General features: G+C 36.9%; 1 protein-coding gene across 2 annotated transcripts in view; it reads left to right on the top strand.

The window, feature by feature from the left end:
- The window catches only part of LOC126183700 (tetratricopeptide repeat protein 7B-like), a 237,063-nt gene that overhangs the window by 61,490 nt on the left and 149,723 nt on the right, over positions 1 to 25,850 (top strand). For both annotated transcript variants that reach the window (XM_049925881.1, XM_049925882.1), the window contains 5 exons: positions 13,246 to 13,417; positions 13,587 to 13,742; positions 20,786 to 20,912; positions 21,007 to 21,140; positions 21,243 to 21,360. In XM_049925881.1, coding sequence (XP_049781838.1) covers positions 13,246 to 13,417; positions 13,587 to 13,742; positions 20,786 to 20,912; positions 21,007 to 21,140; positions 21,243 to 21,360 — 707 coding nt within the window. The remainder of the gene's footprint in view (positions 1 to 13,245; positions 13,418 to 13,586; positions 13,743 to 20,785; positions 20,913 to 21,006; positions 21,141 to 21,242; positions 21,361 to 25,850) is intronic.

Here is a 25,850-nt window from a genome sequence, read left to right on the forward strand (position 1 = left end):
TTATATGAATTAATGTTCTGTAGAAACTGAAATTTGTTGAATCTGAGTATGCCTGGTTAGGTGTAAGAGAGGGCCTGAAGGCCCTAATCTTGCCAGGTAAAATAAATACATAAATAAATAAATAAATAAATAAAACATTTAATAATGAGAAAGACCTTATTTCCTCTGTGTCAAGTGATGGTATAAAAGTACACTCCCCAGATTTTTATCAAAGTGCATTTACATCATGGAAAGAACATTGGGCCAGATGTGTCACAGCTAAATGTTCCACGTACGTTCAAAAAAAATTTCTTTCTCCTCCAGCAAAAAATAAAAAAATTAGAGACTACTGTGCAAAACTTTTTGAACGCTCTCTGTATTTCAACATACTGTATGCTACTGTTCATTTGACATTACTTTTAAATGGACACATCACAATAATTGATATTTCATGCTATTACAGCCTATTATTGAGTAAAATTCATCATTAAAATTGGAGGTCATCTACGAAACCCTCCTGAAATTCTTAAACTGAACTATATAATATGTCAAATGGAACTATGTGGTTCGAGAGAGTTTTTCAAGTCTCAAATGTCTAATTTGTATATTTGCAAACTGAAGCAACAAATGAAAATTTGTACTCTATGCAAATGTGCTAACTACTATGTCACCCTAGCATAGTGGCTTTGCACACCTGCATGGACTAGCCTAGCACGCCTCCCTCCTCAATCTAAATTCCCATTCAGTCCTCAGCCCACTTGGTGTTCCTACTAAACTCACATAGCAGAGGCTCTCCAGCTGTATTGCATTAGCTCCTCAGAATTGAAAAATGGGGGATCCTGCCTGGAATCCAGTCATAGACACTTTAATCAAATGAAACGATGTTGTTCCAGACACCTCTCCAAGTCTCAATATAATATATCGTACTTTGAATCCATTTTGTATTGTTCTTATTAATTTAGACCCAGAGTAGCCATGTTTATACCGATTCTTAAAAAAAGCAAGACTAAGATATTTGTAATTATTGCAAACTTTTGTTGGCTCAGCTTACGGCACATCAATAACATGTCCATTCCTTGTGCTGACATTCTTAAGGAGTGTTTACTGGGCTTTGCTTGATGCAGTAGCCACCAGAAAGATCACGGGAGGCGCACATTGGCACGGCGCGTCACGGACGGTAATGCCGCAAGTAGAGTCCCGTCCACCAGAGGGCACGTAAGAATTCGGACGCGACCTCTGCCGGCATAACAACAACAACAACAACGGCAGCACGGGCCGTGCCCAGTGAGTTAACATCGGGCATGCCTAGGACACAGTCCCGGTCTACGCTAAGTGAAGTGCGACGTAAACGTGATCAGTGTTACTACACTTGACATGATTTAACCTGCTGTAAACTAGGAACACTTATGACATGAAGCTCTTTAAAATACAGTCTACACGATTCTTATTGTACAATGCCTTTTTCTACCATTTAAAGACAGTTTTTGAGCCAGTGACATTACTCCTTAGATTAATCATGCAAGCTAATGGGAAATGAAAGGCCTGATAAACATGTGATAGAACTGTTTCACTGATGCAACTCCTCTGCTTATGCAGTATATAGATCACATGAAAATGTGTTCAAGCAATGCTTAGAAATAATGAATTATTGTTCAAGGCGGTAAACATGTCTGTAACAGAAATTTGCCAAAGAACTACTGGCTGCCATGTTCATCAATATTTCAAACCTAGTTTTTCCTCATTCTGAATAATACATTTTCATTTGTTGCTGGTTGATTTCTGAACTGACATCTCTACTGCACCACTTTGTCTTGCAAATAATTACTGCACTACTGTCTCTTCCGGCTGAAAGTATCAAAGATCATTGTAGTGATTCACATGTCCTACTGTTAGTTTTCAACTCAATCTTTTTGTTTACTTAATATCTTTTGTGTGATTTTTGATGCCTTTAGCACATGATTGATAAACAAATCTGTGTGTTCGGCATATGAATAATTTAATTTTTATCCACAATATTCTGATAACTTGCTTAATTATCTTTGTCAGGTGGTTTGAGGCACTATCTTGGTGTACTTGCTGTCTTGAATCCTTCCAGACTTTCAAGCCTTTGAAAACTATAAATCTGAATCACTCAAAAGTGGCTCTAATTTATTGTTAATTTTTTTTCTGTGACGAGCACTGTATAGACAACTTGGGAAAACCAGATTAAGAGCTTCCATATTTATTGAAATTGCACAACTCTGCTATTCCAATAAATACACAAATAAATAAAAAATAAACGAATAAATAAATAAAAAATATATATGAAGAAATAAATAAATAAAGTAAGTACATATAGGCCTACAAAAAAAATGTCAGTGAATCTGCAAATTGTGAACTTTTGCACCCAGACACGTGAGTTTGATCTTCAGTTTGAAAACTTCATCAAAATTGTGGAGGTGGTAAATTGTTATTTAATGCCATTCCTGACTTATTTGATGAATCCAAAGCCATCACCCACTTCCTGGTAAGTGTTACAATTTTAACAGAAAAATTCAACATTCCTGTCCATTTCAATAATAGGATGTCGTCGTCGTCATGATCACCATGGGTAGAAATGAACAGGTACATTCGCTGGAAACTGTTAAGAGCCAAGTATTGTAAATGTATACAGAAATTACATGTATCAAGAGTGAAGGAACATGTTATCTAATAAGTGAACAATTGGGAATGCAAAATAAGTCACAAAGTTCATGACAATAAACATGTGTCCCAAACTATACTGTCACTGTAAAATTTACATCAAAGACCTCTACCTAACAAGATGAATGAATGTATGATTTTTATATGTTCAATTACCTCCATGAAAGTACTGTAAAAGTCCCTGGAATGTAGCAAAACACAGCTGAGATAGTGGTAAGTAAAGAATAAAAGGCAGTCTAGGTAAATATAATATATAATTATATTATTTTTTATTAGTTAAAAAGTTTTAAGGGAATAGTTTTTCATGAAGCACTCATTGAATAAATGAATGAATGAATGAATGAACTTTGTGTGTGAAATGAGGACTCTTGAACTCGCGTAACTATAGCTCACATATTGCAACAATAAGAAAATAATAATCAGTTCTATTTCTTATCTACTTTCCTTATTTATTTTCAGAAGTTACATTTAAACTTCCACACAGATATTATTTTAGTAACTGTTTACATAACTTGTAGGCTGTAAGGATTTAATACATGCCCCTAACAGTGTTAGATTCTTTGTGCTTGCTTGCTTGGTTGGAGATGCTTTAGCAAAGAATACTTGAAAGACAAATAACACCTAAGAATAAGAATAATAATGTATCAAAACTAGTTACACTCAAGAGTTTTCACCCCAATCAGCTGAATATTGCAGATGTCGAAAAGTGACATTCGGGAGGACAACGCTTCAATCCTGCGTCCGGCTATCCTGATTTAGGTTTTCCATGATTTCCCTAAATCGCTCCAGGCAAATGCCGGGATTGTTCCTTCGAAAGGGCACGGCCGACTTCCTTCCCCGTCCTTCCCTAATCTGATGAGACCGATTAACTCACTGTCTGGTCTCCTCCCCCAAAAACAATCCAATCCGAAAAGTGACAATTAACAGACTATCACAGTGTTCAATGAGAGCCCCATGAACATGGCATCAGTATTGATCTTTAGATTTGAACTTCTGAGTAATAAGTGTAACATTGTATGGTAAAATAATGTTGTTGTATTCATAAAATATGAAACTGTGCTCTCCATAAAGTAGTAGAGTGGTCTGGAGGATCTTCTTTCACATTACTTATAGAAACAGGATGAGTACATATATTAGGGAGTACCAATTAAGCTAATTTTCATTTATGTGTGCTGCCTTTGTTCAACAATATGCTTGGCAGCATCACTGTACTTAATTAATTTTACTATTATATCAAACAGTCAGGTGGTACAGTGGTTTTCTGTGATTTCCCTAAATTGCTGCAGGCAAATGCTGGGCTGCTTCTTTTGCAAAGGGCGCACCTGATTTCCTTCCCTATTCTTTTGTAATCATAGCTTGTGCTCTATCTCTAATCATTGTGCTGTCAATGGGATTTTAAACTCTAAACTTCCATCCTTTTAGTATCTCAAGACGAGGATTACTGCCAGTATAGTACTCGCTATATAACCTGATCAGGTCAGGTTTGTTCCATTTGTGAAAGTTATCCTGTCATATGAGTGGGACACTGACTCTCTGATAGCTCAATTATTCCCATATTTTATTTTATTTATTTACACGTCAAGTTCCATATGACCAAATTGAGGAGCAAATCTCCAAAGTCATAGAACACATCAGTACATGAAATTACAACATAAAAGGAATAACAGATAAAAATAAAATGTTTATGAACCCAAAAAAAGTCAAGCCACAAATTTGAGTAAACACAATCAATAATACAACAAGAATCAGCTTAATTTTTCAAGAAACATCTCGACAGAACAGAAGGAGTGAGCCACAAGGAAACTCTTCAGTTACAATTTGAAAACACATGGATTATTGCTAAGATTTTTTAATTCTAGTGATAGCTTATTGAAAATGGATGCAGCAGTATACTGCACACCTTTTTGCACAAGAGTTAAGGGAGTCCGATCTGATCCAAATGCAGGTTTGTTTTTTGCCGAGTATTAACTGAGTGAAAGCAGGTTATTCTTGGGAATAAGCTAATATTGTTAACAAGAAATGACAGTGAGGAATATATGTATTGATAGGCCAATGTCAAAATACCCAGACTCGTGAACAGGAGTCACCAAGAGATTCGTGAATTTACACCACTTATTGCCCAAACTGCCTGTTTCTTAAGTCAGAGTGAATGTTCTCATGCCTCCTCCTTTCAGTGTCAAGAGCTTCACTTCTATCTGTAATCAAATAGACATTGTTGATGTCTTTGTGTCTTGTGAAGGCTAATGTCTCATGAACAGGCAACCACTATGTATGAATTTCTGAGTTCTGTGTCTTTGACAGGCTCATCCATATATACTTTATGGTCCCAATACCCCTGCAAAAGTACACAAATGGTACCTTCACTGTAGCTGTGTGGTGGCAGCATCAATAATTTTTACTTGACTGGCTACTGTTGTTCTGCAGACCAAAATTAATTACAAAAGGCAGCCTGGAATTCACTGGAATAATGAAAACTACTCCGCTACTCTCCTGCCCCACATATGTGACATGTCTTTCAAATTCCCACACACACATCTGTTTTTTTGGGATGAAGTATTGAGAAAGTATGTTTGAATTGGCTTAGGACAGCCAATGGGATGCAATGCTTGAGTCAGTATGAACTCATGAAAGTTACATGAACCAGTACTGGTATCAACAATAATTTGGTATTGCATTCAGGATACAGCTACATTTTTCTTGTACTGTATTACTGATTTTTTCACCTAAAGTGGGTTGCTGTATGTATTCAAATTCAGTAGCCGGGTTAGTGCATCGTTCCTGTACACCAGCTACCATTTTAATGAGTGCCTGTTTATACTGTTAACAATCACTCTGTAGTATTGTGATCTCTGTGCTGTGTTCATTGATTTTATCTTACACCTGATGGAGTGCAGTTTTATGCACATAATATTCGTCTTGAATAGCTGTCAATGCGCAAACTTCTGATTTGAACTTGGATTGTTCCATCATAGTTTTGTTACATAATTTATTCTTATTCCTGTGAATATACAGGCAAGTTCCTTTCTTTGCATTCTTTTCTACTTGATCCCCCACCCAGTTTAATTTGTGTTTAAGATCATCAGTCTGCTTTTTAGTTTGCTTTTATTCATTATTCATGGTCCTTGATGTAATCAAACCATATACTTAGTCCAACTGTTGGTGTTGCAGCCTCAATTATTGAGTTGAATACATGTTCTCTAATTTTGATACCATCACAGTTGAAGCAGCTGTTATGCAACAAAATTGAGATCTTTTCCAGAATTAAAATTCATGGTAGAATTGTCCTGCATACAGATATCTCCTGCGCTCATAGTAGTATCTTCACTGTTAGCATTCGTTGTTAAGGGTCAAACATAGCCTGTTGTTTCTAAAAGTCACACCTCTCTGTAGTTCGTAGCAAAACAAAACACCACTATACTGTAAAACTGCACACTCACTATGTACTGTAATTTTACTGCATAGCAGACAATCTTCATTGTTGCTCACTTCGTTGATGATAACCATCTTCTTGTCAGTGATGAATTGTCTCATTATTTGTGCTATCTGATAATAGCCCCCCCCCTCTCTCTCTCTCTCTCTCTCTCTCTCTCTCTCTCTCTCTCTCTCTCTCTCTCTCTCTCATGCAATATAAGAATCAAGTATATGAGTATCATAAACCTATGAATTGAATGGGTGAATGGATCTCAAAAGGATATGTTTTTCCATCTAGTACACTCTTGTAACACACACACACACACACACACACACACACACACACACACACACACACACACACACACACGCGCGCGTAATGTAAACTTATGCCCATCATGCTTACAAGTGTTTGTCTCTTTACCTGGGAGATAATGCAAAACGAAACTGTTGATATAAACATGCCACATGATTATGCATCAGTTGCTAATAGTTACAGCATAAAAATTCCAAGATGTTAACCAACATAATAAAATATGTGAAGGTAGTGATGTTATGATCCTGCTAGAATACTTGACTGAAGAACTAAAGGGAGAAATATGGTACTATTGGACAGGTCAGCTCAGATGTCATATCATTTCTAAAGCGTTCAAATAATGACATGAACTGATTTACAGAAACTACAAAATAGACGATTTTGCACGCTATTAGCAGCACTCCATTACATGAACATTCACACTATTTATATTTGCAAACACAGAAAAATGAAAGGCACCATAAATTTAAGAGAAGGGAATAACTGGAGCTCAAAGAAAGCAAGAATTAACAATTATCACAAGAACATGAGACCCATATTATCACTTTGCTTAAGATTCAGAAGATTTACACACATTAGGTTGCAAGAACACTTGGGCTTGTAATGACAGCATACAGATTTTTAAGTTGCAAACAACTTTTGTGTCAGATGAAACTTGGATCTACCAATATGAGCCTGAATCAGAATGTCAGTCAAAGAAATATTGACAAAGATATGCTGGAGTGGGGCAGGGGACTACTACTTTCTTTGGTTGGAAAAATGATGTCATCTGAGTTCTGGGATGATGGAGTTATTCATATTGTTTTTCTGGAACCAAACACAACCATTACTTTTTTGCAACAGGGCAACATTAGACAAAACATTCATGTATATAAGAAGGTTAAGTCTTTCCATGATGGCTTAATAAAATGTCTTTACCATAAGCAAAAGTGTATTCAGTTATAAAAAAATGAGTGTGTGCAATTAATGAGGAAATTGCAAGAAAACTTTGAGTTTTATTTATTAAAATATTCCCATCCAGTCACTCATTGACTGTGGAGACATCACTTAACACTTTTAATTTAGGAATACTGGTTGAAACAGTTAGGGAGTCAGTCAAGATACACTACACAACCTGGGGATGATATAACTATGTAGTCCTTTTAACACTGGTGTCGTTACCACTAATATACTGGATATACTGCTTCTTCATAATCTAATACTAAAATAATGATTCAGCTATATTACAGTGGACTCACTGATGCTGGAGAAAATATTCATGTAGCTGGGTATTTCTGTATATAGTGTGTCTGCTGATGTCATAAGACAACTGTCACTACCTTGTATTTTTGACCATAGCCTCCTGTGATCAGAATGGGGGAGCTAATGGGAGGCTAGTCATAAATTTTCACACTGATGCTTGGTAACTTTCTGATCATTTGTAGCGCATTGAGAAATACTGACTAACTCCTAATTATCTAGTTTTCCTTCTGGTAGTCACTAAATTAAAACTATATTTCTGCTTATACTGTTTTGTTAGATGGCTACACCAATGTCCGATGAGGACACTGCCCTGCAACTACTGGTGACCCTTTGGCCTGGATCACTGGCAACTAGCATGTAGTCATCCTGCCTATTTATTGGATGTCTTCAGTGTTCTGATTGTCTCAGTCTTATTTTATGTTGATACATGGACGAATGCATGAACTTTGTAAGCTGTTGGCCAGTACAGATGCTACGCATACAAATCGCTGTCTCCTGAGCAACACCGTACACCCTGAGGAAGGTCACTGCATTAAGGCAACAACATAAGTTTCTTCAGCATCTTGTGTACTTTACACCACTATGAACCAAATGACAGTTTGGGGAGATGTAGTGCGTAGGATAACTTGGAATAAGGTGATTCATTATAATTAAGAGAAAAAGACTGTCTTGCTGACCTAGCTATGCTTATGCATGGCTAATGTGTGAGTGATATTCTGATATGGACAGAAGTGGGTATTCAGAAATACTTGACATTGCTTGTCTTTGGAACAGGTTCTTTGATGGCTTGAATGTGTAAGTACAGTATCTTTCAAGCTCTTATTGTGTAGCAAATATCCCTGAAATTTATGTGGAAGATGTATTCCATCTAGATTAACATTTTACATGACTATTTCAGAACTGCAGAATACTTGAGGACTGACAAAATGCTCATCAAGTAACCATTAAAATTTTCATTGGATCCATGGCAAGGAAGTGTGAAGCAGTCTTGGTCATTCATAATGAGCATGCTTCACATTTATGGACCCTTCATTTATTTGTTTGCTATTAAATTTGTGCAAAATGTCTCCTAAAGTCATATAGGCAAGATTTACTGAGGATGTGCATTTATGTACATATACTGCACTGTTTATGAAGGAATGTGTTGCTATATATTATAGAAGTAAATTAAGAGTGTATTTTCTGTGCTCATAACCGTTTTGACCAGTAAAAGTAGAATATTGCTGCATTAAATTGCTTTGTTTCTCCCCGTAGTATTTTTACTAAGGGTAATACACTACAGCTTGCTCATGATTGCATTTGTTAAAAAAATATTGCTGATATCTAAATCACATTCTCTCATGTATTTAGACCAGCTTTTACCTTCTGTATACCCACAATGACTGTTAATTATGAAAGCTGTATACATTGTTCAACATTGCTAACAATAGTAATTTATTTTATAATGCGTCATTGTTGGGTCAATCCATACCAAGTGGTCCAGCACTGGCTGCTTGGCCATCTCAGAAAAATTTTATATTTGCTGGGTGAATTCTCGAATGTTTAGTAGTCACAAAAATATTTAAAAAATTATTGTTTATTATTTTGAAATGGCGGCCATATTTGTTCCAGGTCACATGCGTTTTTTCGTATTTGCAAGCATCTATATTTTTTACAATTATTCAGTAGTGGATTGTCATAAGCCTTTCAGATAAAATGCATTTAGTTCAACACACTCTGGGCTGTAAATTAACATCATTATCACTTAGCTGAATGTATTCTTTAATATATTTTTAATAGTTCAAAGTTATCAGCCACAAATTTAAAAAAACCTCAATTTTTGAACAGCAGTTACTTTTTCTAGAGTATCAATGGTGAGCAGCTTACACTTAAAAAAATACACTTTAAAAAAATGGATTTTTTAATTTTTCCATTTTGTGGCCTGCAAGATCTTTGTTGGAGGACCAAATAAAAATCTGAAAATTTCACGGTTAATAGACCTTTATGATAGCAAAATTCAGTATAAATTTCAACTTTGGGATTCAGTTGGAAGTAATGGAAAAAAAATTACAAACATGAGTCAAAAATATGTTTTTTAACATCTGCACTATCTGGGAGGCTAATCAAATAAAGTATTCCAATTGCATAATGTAACTCGCCACATTGCACTAGCTAATGTTTATTTGTTGAAACAATGCAATGGTAATTGTTTCAGCAGGTTAACAATTGCCTCTGCAAGCCTATAGAAGTCTGATTGTCATCTTCCCCCTTGCACCAACAATTGTCTACTCACACTTTTTAGCTAGAAGCTCTTGGAGTGTGCAGTTGAAAAATGGTGTCTCAGTGTTCTGTTGGTGTTGTTATTAATGAAGCATGCCATAAGTGTGTATGGAGTATATCCTAAAGACATTACTTGAATCGAAGATTACAGTGAAGAAGAAAAAGTGTTGTTTTACTTAAGAGTCGGCCCAAAGGTCAAATCTACGTGCAAGTACCATGAAATGAAATACCTAAAAAAATTTCATCACCTTTTTGGTCAGTCTTTCATGGACCCTTTTGAGAAGCATAAGATACCTATAACAAAAGGTCTGCGAAAAATAACATTTGATGATTATTCTAAAAATAAAAGCCTTTTTGTCAATCTCATACCATGAAAATCATTGTGTCCATCATGTTATTCTAAGATATTTCTAATTCACAAGAGAAAGGACAGTGAAACCTCAGATACAGAATTTTGTGACTTATCAGGAACTATTAAAAAAGTATATACAGCTTGTGAAATCATGGGTATAACACCTGCTAGTAAAATTAGAAAACTAAGTCAAAATAAAAGGCCAAGTGCCTTGAACACAAAAATAGAGAATGTGGCAGCTACAGTCAAAAAGAATTTGGAAGTTTTGTACTAAAAGAGATGGAAGTTCTAAAACTTCACCAACCAAATATGATGATTTGATAGAAAAACTAAATGCAGTACTTCAAACAAAGAGAATAAAATTAAGATTATCAGTTTACTGCCGAATTCTTGGAGCCGAGCAAAAGTTAGTGATGAATTTAATGTGTCAGAACGTCTTGTTAAGTTAACAAGGCAATTAGTAAAGGAAGGTTAATATTGTTTAATTTTAATGAACTATTCCCTGAATTCAAAATAGAAAATCCTGACATTAAAATTGGAACATCAAAGTATTGCGAGTTGAGACCAAGATGGTGTATTGTTGCAGGGGATCTGGCACCCAAAATGTTTGTGTTTGTTTGTATCAGCAGAACGTAAAGTTGATGATAGATGGGGCCAATTTTAGAGTTGACTATAAAGACCTTTTGGAAGATATGGTATGTAATATTGACAGTTACAATTGTATTATCAAGGGAAAATGTGAAGATTGTCGAGGCAAACAAGCCTTACTTGACATGTTTGAGGAATCCGAAGAAGACGTTTTGATGCCTGACAATATAAAATACAAACAATGGGTGACACAGGACAGAACTGAAATGGTGACAGTCGTAAAATCATGAGAAGGGTTTTATGAAGTGTTGGTGGCTAACCTTGAAAATCTGAAAATGCATCATTATATTGCAAAAGCTCAAAGTAAATTTTTGAAAGACAAAAAGCAAACCTTGGCAACTGATGAATGCTTAGTTCTTGCTGACTTTTCAGAAAATTTATTCCTTTGTTGTTTAAGATGAAGTACAAGGGCACCACTGGGTAAATAAACAGGCCACAGTTCATCCATTCGTATTCTATTATAAAGATGAAGATAAACTAATGAGGCACAACTTTTGTGTCATAAGTGACTACCTTGAACACAACACTACAGCAGTGCACATTTTCAACTAAAATTAACTAACTACATTAAGCAGCAGCACTCTTCCATAAAAGAACTGATTTACGTTTCGGATGAGGCAGCAAGTCAATATAAAAACAAACAAAAAAATTATTAACATCTCCTTTCATAAAGATTTTGGGTTTGATGTAGAATGGCACGTTTTTGCTTCATGCCATGGGAAGAATGTTTGTGATGGTGTTGGGGGGTACAACAAAGCGAGCTATCACAAAAGCAAGTCTGCAGCGAACCGATGACAATCATATCATAATACCTCAAGAAATGTTTGAATTCTGATATCAAATGCATTACCTATGTTCTTGTACAATGTGAGGAAATACAAGAAGTCTATGACAGTGTCTTGAAGGAAAGGTACAACACTTGTCAGAAGATTAAAGGCACTCGATCTTTTCATTGTTTTGTACCCCATTCACCCAACTTACTGAAGTGTAAGATCACATCAACTTTGCCTGATAGTGAACTTCATCAGTGTGGAAAACTTGTACAACTGGTTCTTGAAAATAAAGACATAGTGGCTTGCATTTACGATGAATAGTGGTGGATTGGTGAAGTTGATAATATTGACTGTCAAAACCAAGATGTACATGTTGTATTTTATCGCCGTACAGGACCAAGGACATCTTTTAAAAAATTTAGGAGGATCAAGTTTGGATGCTACTTAAAGATGTACTAAGGAAGCTGTCTCCCATGGAATTTACAACTGTGACTGGGCGAACTTATAATCTAATACCCAAACTGAGTGAATAAATTTCTCAAGTGTTCGGTGAGCGATGTACTAAAAACAAATAACAAGAGAACAATATAATGTAATTAGTAGGCTTCTTTTCAATTAAAAAGTAAGTAATATTCGATATGATTAAATTATATACTGTAACTGATATATTTTATTCCATAAGCCTAGTATTGCAGATGTTAAAAAACGTATTTTTGAATCATGTTTGTAAATTTTTTTCCCATAACTTCCAACTGAATCTCAGAGTTGAAATTTATTCTGAAGTTTGATATCATAAATGCCTATAACTGTGAAGTTTTCAGGTTTTTATCTGGTCCCCCAACAAAGATATTGCAGGCCACAAAAAGTAAAAACTAAAAAATCCGTTTTTTAAAATAGTGTATTTTTTAAAGTGTAAGCTGCTCATCATCGATACTCTATAAAAAGTAACTATACTATACAGTGTAATAGCAGAAAAAAATATTAAAGCTGAGAAATTAATCTTTCTTTGGAAAACTACTGTTCAAAAATAGTTTTTTAAATTTGTGGCTGATAATTTTGAACTATTAAAATATATTGAAGAATACATTCAGCTAAGTGATAATGATGTTAATTTGCAGCCCAGTGTGTGTTGAACTAAATGCATTTTATCTGAAATTCTTAGGACAATCCACTACTGAAGAAATGTAAAAAATGTAGATGCTTGCAAATACACAAAAAAAAAAAAAAAAAACGCATGTGGCCGCCATTTCAAAATAATAAACAATTTTTTTAAAATATTTTTGTGACTACTAAACATTGGGGAATTCACACAGCAAATATAAAATTTTTCTGAGATGGTCAAGCAACCAATTATTTTTCTCTTGGGCCACTTGATAAGGATTGACCCTGTTAAGAAGCTGTAAAATTGCAGTATTTAATGATCAATATAGAATTATGAGCATTTGTTTTCTTATGTGGCTGATTTATTTGCACAAGTTGTGAAGGTGGTTGGGACTCAGTAACAGCAGTGAAGGTAACCCCCCCCCCCCCCCCCCCCCCTACTACTCTCATAGCAGATTGTAATCTTATGCAATTTTTTTTAGGCTGGTTTCCTACTTCTTGATGTCTTTTTACTTCTTGGAAAAACACATTATGCAATGGGTCATTATGAAGAGGCACTAGATTATTACAATCAAGCAGAATTGCAGTCGTTGACAGAAAAGCATTTACCTAGTCGGAGTCTAAGAATTGTCGCCGAATCGTATGCTATTAAAGGTTAGCATTTTGACATACAGTAAGTACACATGTAATTTATGGCGCCATACTAACAGATCCCAGGTAATTACACTTGATGGTCTTTCTTATATAGTACTATAATCACAAACCAGCTGTAATTTGTGTACTATCAGCTATGTAATGTATGTACCAATGTAATATGTTACAGGGATGTGCTTGGAAAAAGTTCCACCTCTTTCATCATCAAAGTACAAACAGGCTGAATGGGATGAGCAGCGAATACAGTGTTTTGAACTAGCTGGAGATTTAACACTAAGATACCTGCAGGAGCAAGACAAACAGCAGCAGCATTCATCTACCCCAGGTACCCTCATTTGATATTTACTATCAGTTGTGCTGCCCTTCTCTCTCTCTCTCTCTCTCTCTCTCTCTCTCTCTCTCTCTCTCTCTCTCTCTCACTCTCTCTCTCTCTCACTCTCTATCTGCTCCATGATTCACAGGTGACCAGTCCAGCAGGACACTCATGAGTGACAGTAGAGTTGATGCAACATTTTGTCTGGTAGCCCAATGAAACTAAATGATGAGAACTAATAACTCTAAGGAATTTGTTATTTTGTGCTGTACCTTTGCCCTGACTATTCTTTTCTTTCCTGTGAAGAATATTCACTCACAATGCCTGATTACTGAAGAAATGAATTTAATCATGTTGTGTTGGCAGACATTCAATATCATATGACAGACTGAATATAAGTATTTATGAAATCATTTGAGATGATACCATGCTTATCACACTGTGCCAACAGTGGGCATTTTGTGTATGGTTTGATGAAAATCTGCCAGATTTACTAAACTTATTTATGAATGAATGAAACATGCATTGTGCGCGTGGCCAGTTTGCCCAAAAACCTGACTAAAACTGTCCATTTTACTTCAGCTAGAGTGGAAATTGTTTCCATTGTAATTTTATTATAATTTGATATAATTTGCTCCAAGCAGATAAAACAATGTAATAGGAACAAATTTAGGTTCTGCACATTTTTCATTACAGGGTTCTTGAGAAACAACTGCAGCAGGTGTCCAGAGACATGGTCATAAAGTGTAAATCTGTAATGGCTTGTCATGGCAGATGTGTGTTGGAAACAAAAATACCATGTGTTGTTGCTACTCCTGACATCGCCATCAATGCAGAGACCAGCTCGATGCTTCTCTCGATGCTGGTCTCTTTATATCATCTAACTACTACAGCCTACATCCATTTGAACCTGATAACTGTATTGAAGTGTTGTTCTTTCTCTACTATCCTCCTCCTCCTTTTTATAAATCTAAAACTGCTAAGAATTTGGGTTTACCTTTCTTCAATCTTATCTCCTGAGTCCTTGGGTCTTTATTGCTTTAATGTTCCCACATTTCTTAAGAACCCAAATGTTGCATGTCAGGTGGAATAGTTTTGTTGTGGTGTTCTCTTGAGGGCCTCAGTAATTCTAAGATAATGTCATCTACACCAAGTGTACTTGTTTCAAGTTAGGTCATTCAGTGTGTATTCCTATATTTATTGCAGAGTCGTATCACACATCTCATTTTCAGCCACTTAGACTTGTCATTCCATAATATTATCATAAATATTCTTTTATATTATGGGTAAATTTGGAGAGGATATGGAGGCCAACAGGAACGGGAAACAACTCTTGGATTTCTGTGCCAGTATGGGCTTAGTAATCACAAACTCCTTTTTTAAACATGAGAACATTCACCGGTATACATGGGAAGGCAGGGGAACCAGATCTGTCATTGACTATATAATAACAGATCAGGAATTCAGGAAGGCTGTGAGGGACACACGTGTATTCAGCGGATTCTTTGATGACACTGATCATTATTTAATCTGCAGTGAAATTGGGATTGTGAGGCCGAAAGTGCAGCAGGTCAGGTCCATATGTAGGAGGATAAGAGTGGAGAAACTTCAGGATAAGGAAATCAGGCACAAGTACATAACAGCGATCTCAGAAAGGTACCAGTTAGTTGAATGTAGTCAATTACAGTCATTGGAAAAGGAATGGACAAGGTACAGGGACACAGTATTAGAAGTGGCTAAAGAATGTCTTGGAACAGTAGTGTGTAAAAGTAGGATGAAGCAAACAGCTTGGTGGAATGATACAGTCAAGGCAGCCTGTAAAAGGAAAAAGAAGGCGTATCAAAAATGGCTACATACCAGAACCCAGGTAGACAGAGAAAGTTATGTTGAAGAAAGAAACAAAGCCAAACAGATAATTGCAGCATCGAAGAAGAAATCATGGGAAGATTTTGGAAACAGGTTGGAGACTATGGGTCAAGCTGCTGAAAAACCATTCTGGAGTGTAATTAGCAGTCTTCGAAAGGGAGGTAAGAAGGAAATGACAAGTATTTTGGACAGGTCAGGAAAACTGCTGGTGAATCCTGTGGATGCCTTGGGCAGATGGAGGGAGTATTTTGAAGAGTTGCTCAATGTAGGTGAAAATGTGATCAGTAATGATTCAGATTTTGAGGTAGAATGGGATAGGAATGATGATGGAAATAGGATCACATTTGAGGAAGTGGAAAAAATGGTCAATAGATTGCAGTGCAATAAAGCGGCTGGGGTGAATGAAATTAAGTCGGAACTCATCAAATACAGTGGAATGTCAGGTCTTAAATGGCTACACAGGATAATTGAAATGGCCTGGGAGTTGGGACAGGTTCCATCAGACTGGACAAAAGCAGTAATCACACCAATCTTTAAACATGGAAACAGAAAAGATTGTAACAACTACAGAGGTATCTCTTTAATCAGCGTTGTGGGTAAAATCTTCTCAGGTATTGTTGAAAGGAAAGTGCGAGTATTAGTTGAGGACCAATTGGATGAAAATCAGTGTGGGTTTAGGCCTCTTAGAGGTTGTCAGGACCAGATCTTTAGCTTACGGCAAATAATGGAGAAGTGTTATGAGTGGAACAGGGAATTGTATCTATGCTTTATAGATCTAGAAAAGGCATATGACCGGGTTCCTAGGAGGAAGTTATTGTCTGTTCTACAAGATTATGGAATAGGAGGCAAACTTTTGCAAGCAATTAAAGGTCTTTACATGGATAGTCAGGCAGCAGTTAGAGTTGACGGTAAATTGAGTTCATGGTTCAGAGTAGTTTCAGGGGTAAGACAAGGCTGCAACCTGTCTCCACTGTTGTTCATATTATTTATGGATCATATGTTGAAAACAATAGACTGGCTGGGTGAGATTAAGATATGTGAACACAAAATAAGCAGTCTTGCATATGCGGATGACTTAGTTGTGATGGCAGATTCGATTGAAAGTTTGCAAAGTAATATTTCAGAGCTAGATCAGAAATGTAAGGACTATGGTATAAAGATTAGCATCTCCAAAACGAAAGTAATGTCAGTGGGAAAGAAATATAAACGGATTGAGTGCCAAATAGGAGGAACAAAGTTAGAACAGGTGGATGGTTTCAAGTACTTAGGATGCATATTCTCACAGGATGGTAACATAGTGAAAGAACTGGAAGCGAGGTGTAGCAAAGCTAATGCAGTGAGCGCTCAGCTACGATCTACTCTTTTCTGCAAGAAGGAAGTCAGTACCAAGACTAAGTTATCTGTGCACCGTTCAATCTTTCGACCAACTTTGTTGTATGGGAGCAAAAGCTGGGTGGATTCAGGTTACCTTATCAACAAGGTTGAGGTTACGGATATGAAAGTAGCTAGGATGATTGCAGGTACTAGTAGATGGGAACAATGGCAGGAGGGTGTCCACAATGAGGAAATCAAAGAAAAACTGGGAATGAACTCTATAGATGTAGCAGTCAGGGCGAACAGGCTTAGACGGTGGGGTCATGTTACACGCATGGGAGAAGCAAGGTTACCCAAGAGACTCATGGTTTCAGCAGTAGAGGGTAGGAGGAGTAGGGGCAGACCGAGGAGAAGGTACCTGAATTCGGTTAAGAATGATTTTGAAGCAATAGGTTTAACATCAGAAGAGGCACCAATGTTAGCACTGAATAGGGGATCATGGAGGAACTGTATAAGGGGGGCTATGCTCCAGACTGAACGCTGAAAGGCATAATCAGTCTTAAATGATGATGATGATGATATGATGATGATGATATGATGATGATGATGATGATGATGATGATGATGATGATGAAATATTCTTTCTATCGTGGAGGCTTTTCGTATTTTTCTGTAGGTGGCATCTAGCTTACCTATAGTCAGGCATGATTCTACTGTGTTGTTTCTCCTCTAGCCATTCCATCTTTGCCCTGTCCCAGTCAGTCTGTCTATAGGTTTCTGTATTCCATTTTCCATGTTTTATGTGGTTTATTTTTACATGTACTCCAGTGATCAATTAAATCTGTCATCTTCTGTGTTATCCTAGAATTTTTGGTGGACATTGGTTATTGTGCTTAGGTTTACCCCTGCTGCCTTCACTACTTCATCTCTGAAAGCAATACGTTCTATTTTTATTATATGCCAATACCCCTTTCTACAATGCTCTTCTTGTACCTCTTGACAATCGTAGTTTATTATTACTGTAGTCCCGCCTCCTAAAATTCGTACCTTCTTAAATTTCTTCAGCTTTAATCTGTATTTCACAATTAATATATGATGGTTAGAATCTGTTTCTGCTCCTGATACTGTTTTGCCAATTAAAATCTGGTTTCTAAACTTGTCTTACATAAATCACTCTGAAACCTCCTTCTGTCTCGGCTGTATTTCGTCTGTAAAACATCATTATTCTAAAAGAAAGTAATGCGGGCTTATACCTTGTAGACATAACTGCGGGTTGTTGTGACATCTGTTTTAAACAAACTGCCAACCACCATCTGAAAACTTCCTGTGGCATAAATCTTACTTTTAAAAGTAATATTCACATTGGAGTCTGAGGCTGGTTTCTTTTGCTTGGTGTCAGCAGATAGTATCTCGTTTTGTGCTCTCAACTTTAGTTCTAACTGGTGTGTGGTACTTTTATCCAAACAAAACCTCAGCTTCGAGGATTTATCCGTAAATTCTGAAAATGAGTTCATTCTTTGTAATTTTCAGTAGACACATCAGAATATTCGGATACCTGTAAAATAAATGAAGAAAACAATGTAACTCACATCACATAAGCACATGGAATGCTGCCTGCCACAGCGGTCCAGAATGCTCAGAAAATGGAAAGTACAGTACAGTTTCAGAATGTAGTGTTGTTACAATTATCTGTATGGTCAGTAAAATAGAGAGAGTAGGATCAATTGGAAACCCATGAACTGACTTGGATTCTAACTGAGATATTCAGCACCATATGCCTCAATATAACCTCTCAGCTACAGAGACAATATAACATACACCCCCTGAAACATACTGCTTCACATACTTATGCTTCCTTATGTTTCTTTCATCAATGTGCGTGCAGTTGTCGTTTATGCACATGTTCAGTAGTTAAAAAAATTAACATGCAATGTATAGTTATTGCTACTCAAGCTGAGGGAGAGTGGAGAGTACATTTATAAGAGATGTTCAACATTATCGGCTGCTGTCAAAACCAACATACTTAACTGTCCACAGCAAATATTTCGAACTTTCCTTTCTTGCTATGCAGCTGAGTGTCTGTCTATAAAATGCCTTTAAACTAGTTACACAAATTGAGGCACATCTCCAAAGAACTTTTATGAGATCAATTATTATTTGCATTCATTTGTTGCATTACCTAACCTTACAGATAAAACAAATATATTTTAAGCCTCAGCAGTGTGGGAGTGGCGTTGTCACATTTTTATGTGTTAATAACAACTTTTTTATTAATTTAATTTGTATTTGCACATAATAAAAGCATTATTTTGTTATGCAACTACACTCTAAACTGAGGCTTATAATTGAACATGACTTCGGTCTGCGAATTTTCGCCAGTCAAAGTTGCTCCTACTTCACAATGATACAATCTGGGATTATTGTTTCATTCTGTGTAAAACTAAGATCAAATACTTTATACAGTCAGCCTGAAAAGATCTAACATTGCATGGTCCAACTCGTAGAGTGTCAGGTTCGCTCCCCCCCCCCCCCCCCCCCTCCCTCCCCCCGACATCCCCTTCAGTAGTCCTTAACTGGAAATCAAAATGGGGCTTTTTTACCTAGAAGAATGTCGTTATTATGAAACATACCTATCGCAGTAATCTCTCCTTTCTTTTGGTGCAATCCTATTGTACATTTTCTTGGACTTAGTCAGCAGAATGGCTCCTTCTTTGAGAATGTGTCATATATGTAGGATACAGACTATGGTTGCTTACTTCACTTTTTCTTACTCTGGTGGCCATAAGATCCCAGCAATCTTACCAGACAGAGAGTAGATTGTTTCAGCATAAAAATGTTTGTTTCCAAGACTCTCCCTTTCCTGGCCACATTAGGGCATGATAGCAGATTAAAAAGAAATGGTGATGAATACTCCCCTTCAATCACTACCTAGTTTTTATATGAACTGATAGCAAGTCTTTTGGACCACAAAACTTTTTTTAATATATTAAGAAAAAATTTTAGGAAGTAAACTCAGTTATCAAAATGTGAAGTGGCTCGAGCCCAATTAAAGTGGCAATCCGTACTCCATCACAGGCATTGCCTTCCTGTGAGAAGCTCAGTTACACTCCCATTGCTGTGACTCATGACAAGAGCCTCAACATAATCCGGGGTGTAATTTTCCATCAGGACCTCACATTGTAAACACATGAACTGGATGCATACTTGGAAGAATGGGGTGCATGTGGACCACTGCTGAATGAGGACACTCCGTGCAACCAACTGATAGTTTGTATTGGCTGTAGAGGGCGGTATTCCCCTTGGTCTTTGAATTGTGCCATTTAAAGAAGGCAGGAAAGCTAAGAGTACAAAATGTTTGAGTATCTTTCTGATTTTTAAGCAGAGAAAAACTATGATTATCTACATCAGTTTTAAATTATAACAAATTTCTCAAATGTCTTAACTAACCCCGTATGAAGACACCCACATCTGCATCAATCTCCGGTTGGGGTGACTGGCTGAATGCACGTATTAAATTTGGCATTGCCACAGTACCAACATAGCAAAGCTTTCACACCACTCAATCATCCATACTATTGACTCTGTAACTACAGATAAAGATACTGCTACTCTTCAGGAATCGTACATTAGTCTGGCCTGTACACAGATACTATTCCATTTTATGTACTGTTGAGGCATACAAACTGTATGACTGTGCCAAAGCCTATTGTTCTTGGGAAGTTAGGGGTGTGCATGTATTCTATGTATACAAATTTTATTTACACAATTTTCTTTGCTCTTTGTGAATGTCACTGTTTTTGAATGTCGATTTTGAAAGTGAAAAATCCTCGAAAGCTTTACATGGAATTACTATGCTAGTCTTCTCTTTTATACAGGTTCATATTCACCTCAACCACCGAATCCAGCAAAACATATTGGCCCTATATTGGAAACAGCGTTACAGAGAGCACCTATTCTTTATATGCAGACTGGAAAGCTTCAGTCAGCTGTTTCACGTTACAGGTTGTGTGTGTGTGAGAGTAATGTTTTTGGAAATGAAAAACCTAAATAATATCCCACAGATTTTTATAAATTTCATTGTGTTTTGGACAAACAGGGTTATGTTAAGTGCCATAGAGACAGCCGCAACTCAGAGTCTGCGACTTACACTGACACGACGACTAGCAGAGGTGCTACTTCGTGGTGTTACTGGGAAAGTTTATGTTAACCCAGAAAGAGACAGCAACATTTGTAAGTAATTCTTAGTGTCTAGTATGTTGTTCCATATTGTGTTTGATGCTTACATAAAATTATTTAATTATGAACGTCAAATATAATACTATTTCTCTGTAGTTCCAAAGAAGAATAAGGGAGTTGCAGAAAGTCCATGGAAACCTCGAAGGTACATAGGTCAGCATCTGTTCGTTCCCCGTACTGAAAATGAGGAAATAATATTGTTGTTATTGATCAGGTAAATATGTCTTGTATAATTTAATGTGTTAGATGAAGTACCCACTTATTAGAGACAATTTGAATGTAATTTAATTTTTACACGCTACTGAAGCTTTTAATTTGAAAGTATTCTGCTAGTACTTGCATTAATTGTTGTATTAATTCTTGATACTCCCTGCACACTTTTTTGGTCATTAATAAAAATCAGTATTTTTGTCATTGTAATATAACTTAAGTACTTGTAGTTTTTCTGTTGTGTCGGTATTTCATCCCATGGTATTGAAAATGGGACAGATGGCAACATTTGTATGTTGCCATCTTTATTAGTGTTTGATTTTGCTTCCATTGCACTTTTTTGTAATCTTTCTGATGACTTATTCTTTGTCATTTCATCTAAATTTTGTTTGTGTGTATTCAGTAGCACACTTTTCAATAGGATGATGGCAGTCTGTGTTCTTATGCCTCCTGACTACTTGCAATTACCTGCCGGTTTCCATTTGATCTGTAAAATTAGGTGGTACAGTGGTTAGGTCCACTGCACTCGTGTTCAGGTAGTGTGTTGCTCAAAGTGCCAGCTACCCATCTTGGTCTAGGTTTCACTTGGTTTCCTTAAGTAATTTGAGACTAATACTATGGTGGTTTTCTTTGAAGAGGACATAGTGATCTCAGTTCCTCTCTTAGTGTGATTGAAGCCTGCATTCTGTCTTCTGTGGGACATTAAACCTCACTCTACCTTTTCTGCACTTCCTCTTACCTTCCCTTGTCTTCAGCATGATTCGCCAGAGGAATGGCCAGGGTGTATACGACCCGGGACAACCGGGAGATCCGGGAAATACCCGGGAATTTTTTCATCCGGGAGAAAACTGGGAAAACCCGGGAATTTTTTAGAATTCCGGGAATTTTTCATTGTTTCAGTTTTCTGTTAATTTTTTGTAATTTTGACTGGTAAGAACCGATACTCTAACAAAGGATATTACTGTATCCCGCTACTGCAGAATAATACTGCAGCAACAAAATATGAACTAGAGAATAAAACTTAAATTGCATAGGAAAACACCATAAAAAAAAAGAAAACAGTGCTCATACAAGAATTTGCCAACAGCAAAATGTGTTAAAAAGGTTTTGGAAGACTATGCATTGCTTCGTGACAACGAATTACCTCCGATGAGCGTGACGTCACAACTTTTTACATTAGATTCATGTAAGCAGTTGCGAGCAGGATCATGCACATGCGTTGTTGAGTCGCGTATGAGTAGTACCTCCTCCCGCTTCTGGCTACAGAAATGTTGCTGTTGGTTGTGTATGCAGCAAACCGGGGTATCTGAGCCAGGCGGCAATTTCGGTGGTGAGGGGGGCCATTTCGTATTGTTGAGGAAAAAAACCTTTTTTCACAAAGCGCCAAGCAGTTAGTGCACGTTCATCTATCGATTATTCAAATGATTTTGAAATGCATCCCTGTTGCTTTTTGAACACATTCTAACTTGATTTTTGAATGAATCATAAGCTGATTTTTGAATGCGTGCATAGTGTACGTGATGTCCATGCCAGGGGAATCCTCGTCGCATATAGAAATAAATTTCCCTGCAGACAAAAGGGGATTGGGCTATTAGAGCTGAGCGGAATAAAGCTGAATGGGTGAAAGCTATTTGTTTATGTGATTGATTGGGTATGCGAATGATTAGCATTATTATAATTACTAGCGAAGTCCATAGATTCAGACTACCAGAGTGGAAATAAACGACTAACAGGAATAACAGGTAAGAAAGATTACGTTATCTTCTCGGTGTATCCAAGAAAATGAAATTTTGACAGAAAATTTTTGATCAGATCGCTACAGTAGAAAGGGAAAGTTGTACATTTCCTGGCTAGCAGCCGCTTAAGTTCTATTCTGGGAGAAGCGCGGAAAACACGTTGTACGAACACGTAATAACGCCTAACCGGAGAATAATCGCTGGATAACTAAACCGGTGATTCTGGCAGGGTTAGTAGAGTTAACCGGAGAATGAATGAGCTTTGACAATGATAGGAATAGTTACAGAATTAGTGATGAGAAGATAGTTTGTTAGAATGAGGAAGGAGAAGAAATGGGGACATCACACAGATTATGGAATAATATGACGATTCCAAATTTATACAAAAATTTCGTACTACTACTCTTCGATCTCGTGCTTCAAAAACTGGAGCGTATGAATGAAATGTGAAACTATTTCCTAAAATAAATCTTTTTGCTTGTAGCAGGCCAAATAGGCATTTCATATTGGTACTTCGCGAATTAGATTCTGTCATATTATAAAAGTGACAATTATTTCCAAAACAGTCTCGCTTATTTGGTGTGTGTTACAGTTGCTGCAATATTAGAAAGACCTGTTTTCTTTTGTCTAGCAGACAGTGACAAAATAGACGTAATCAGATCGAGAAACCACACCAGTCTTGGGTACTATTTGCATTAACAGCTTTTTCAGTATTAGACAACGACATTTAGAATCTTCATGCAGCAAAACGTTTGACGAACTTTGATGAGGTAATAGATTCTTTCGCAGAAAGGAAAGCACATCATGTAAAGCTGTACCAAGATTAGAGAGAGAAAGAAAAACACTAAGACTTAAGGATTGAAGAAATGTGTACTGTCTTGCTTGTTTCTTGTCGTACCTGGTTTTACGTATCCTGTATTTCACAGAGCGAGGTGGCGCAGTGGTACGCACACTGGACTTGCATTTGGGAGGACGACAGTTCAATCCCACGTCCGGCCATCCTGATTTAGGTTTTCCGTTATTTCCCTAAATCTCTTCAGGCAAATTTCGGGATGTTTCCTTTGAAAAGGGCACAGTCGACTTCCTTACCCAACCTTCCCTAATCTGATGAGACCGATGACCTCGCAGTTTGGACTCCTCCCCCAAAACAACCCAACCCTGTATTTCGTTTTATGCCACACAGAACAGTAAGTTATTAGCTAATAGGCAATAAGGAGTCCAAATTTTCTGAAGAGTTCTTGTTCTTCCGGTTACAAATAATCCCATCCGGTATTAACTGCGAGGGTTTCTTTTATATAAAAAAGAGGGGCATTATGTCAAACCGGCCGACTAGGAGCAGGAGAAGCACCTCAGGACATTTTAATTTCCGCTGTCCTGATATAGTTTGATGGCATCCATTACAAAATATACACATTTGAGTTCCACAATGCGAAGTACAGTGACATGTGGTAGAAGAATGCTGTGTGAAGAGGAGTGGCACTACACTTTGGCACACTTAAGACCAAATAACACTTCTTACATTTCCTTGAAGTTTTATGCATCAGACTCTTCAGAAAAATGTGCGCTAGAAAATGAACATATTTTTGAAAAGTCGTCTTTTTTAAATTTTTTACGTTCTATCTCAAATGCTCGAGAGGGGAGGGGAGGAGGGGGGGTATCATTTAGTATTGCCCCGGTTCGAAATATCGTAGATCCGGGGCTGATGTGCAGAGCAGTCAGAGTTACAGTGGGGGGTTTACATTTAGTGATTTTGCTGTTGCCTCTTCGTTTATTGCTCTCACATCAAATGAGAAAAAAGTGATTTCTGTGGCTGGGAGCTATCAAGTGAATTAAAATACATTCACATGATTATGGAAGGCTACAATATGTTGTTAGTTCCAGATCTTATTTTGTTTCCACCTTTCTGACAGTCAAGCATTAATCACCTTTTAGAACAATGAAGTTATTTTTGTCGCTTTGCTAAAGAAATTCGCTTTTTATTTATCTTTTCCGCTGAGGCAGCCAGTTTGTTTCAAATGAAGTATTTAATTCCACACTATTGGCTAGTTTCAACTATTCACTGCATTTCAAGTGCACGTTTTCATCTTCTAGCACATATGGCATTATGCCATAATAAAGAAGCAAACATGAGATAATACAGTACTGGTACTCCAAGAAAATTTACATCCCGAAAATCACACTGAAAAGCTTAATATTAGATCGAGGCCTACTTCGCTGCGAATCTGGACATATGAGTGTGCAGTTTAACGCGAATTATTCATTTCAGTATGGTTCAAGAAATTCCGGCTCTTTTGGAGTATTCTCTGATGTCTTGTTTCTTTTATGACATAATGTAAGATCTTTTAATGTTTTACACATACAAACATATGGGCTTTCTACGTCATCGTAGCTGCACAAGTGTGGGGACGCCTCTTATGTGGCACTCTCTGGCAAATGCTGGAACAAATCTATTTGCAACAGATCTTGGGAAAATATTGTGAATTGTGGTGTGAAAAGCGTTATTTTCAAAGTAAATTTCCTTTTGCGCAAGATGAACTATGTGCGAGAATGTATGATGGATTTCTTAAATCACAGAGCATTTTACTCTCATTTAAAAATCAACTCTTTGATGACAAGCCATCTAGAAGAATTTTGAGCCCAGAAGATCAGAGATTTATTTTGGTGTTAAACATTTTACTGGCACATTTGTGTGATATGTCTTAAAGTGTAAAACGTGCAAAAAAGATCAACATTATATGTGAAATCTTAGTTTCACTTG

The sequence above is a fragment of the Schistocerca cancellata genome, chromosome 4 (genome assembly GCF_023864275.1).
Source record: "Schistocerca cancellata isolate TAMUIC-IGC-003103 chromosome 4, iqSchCanc2.1, whole genome shotgun sequence".
In the NCBI taxonomy this organism is placed as follows: domain Eukaryota; kingdom Metazoa; phylum Arthropoda; class Insecta; order Orthoptera; family Acrididae; genus Schistocerca; species Schistocerca cancellata.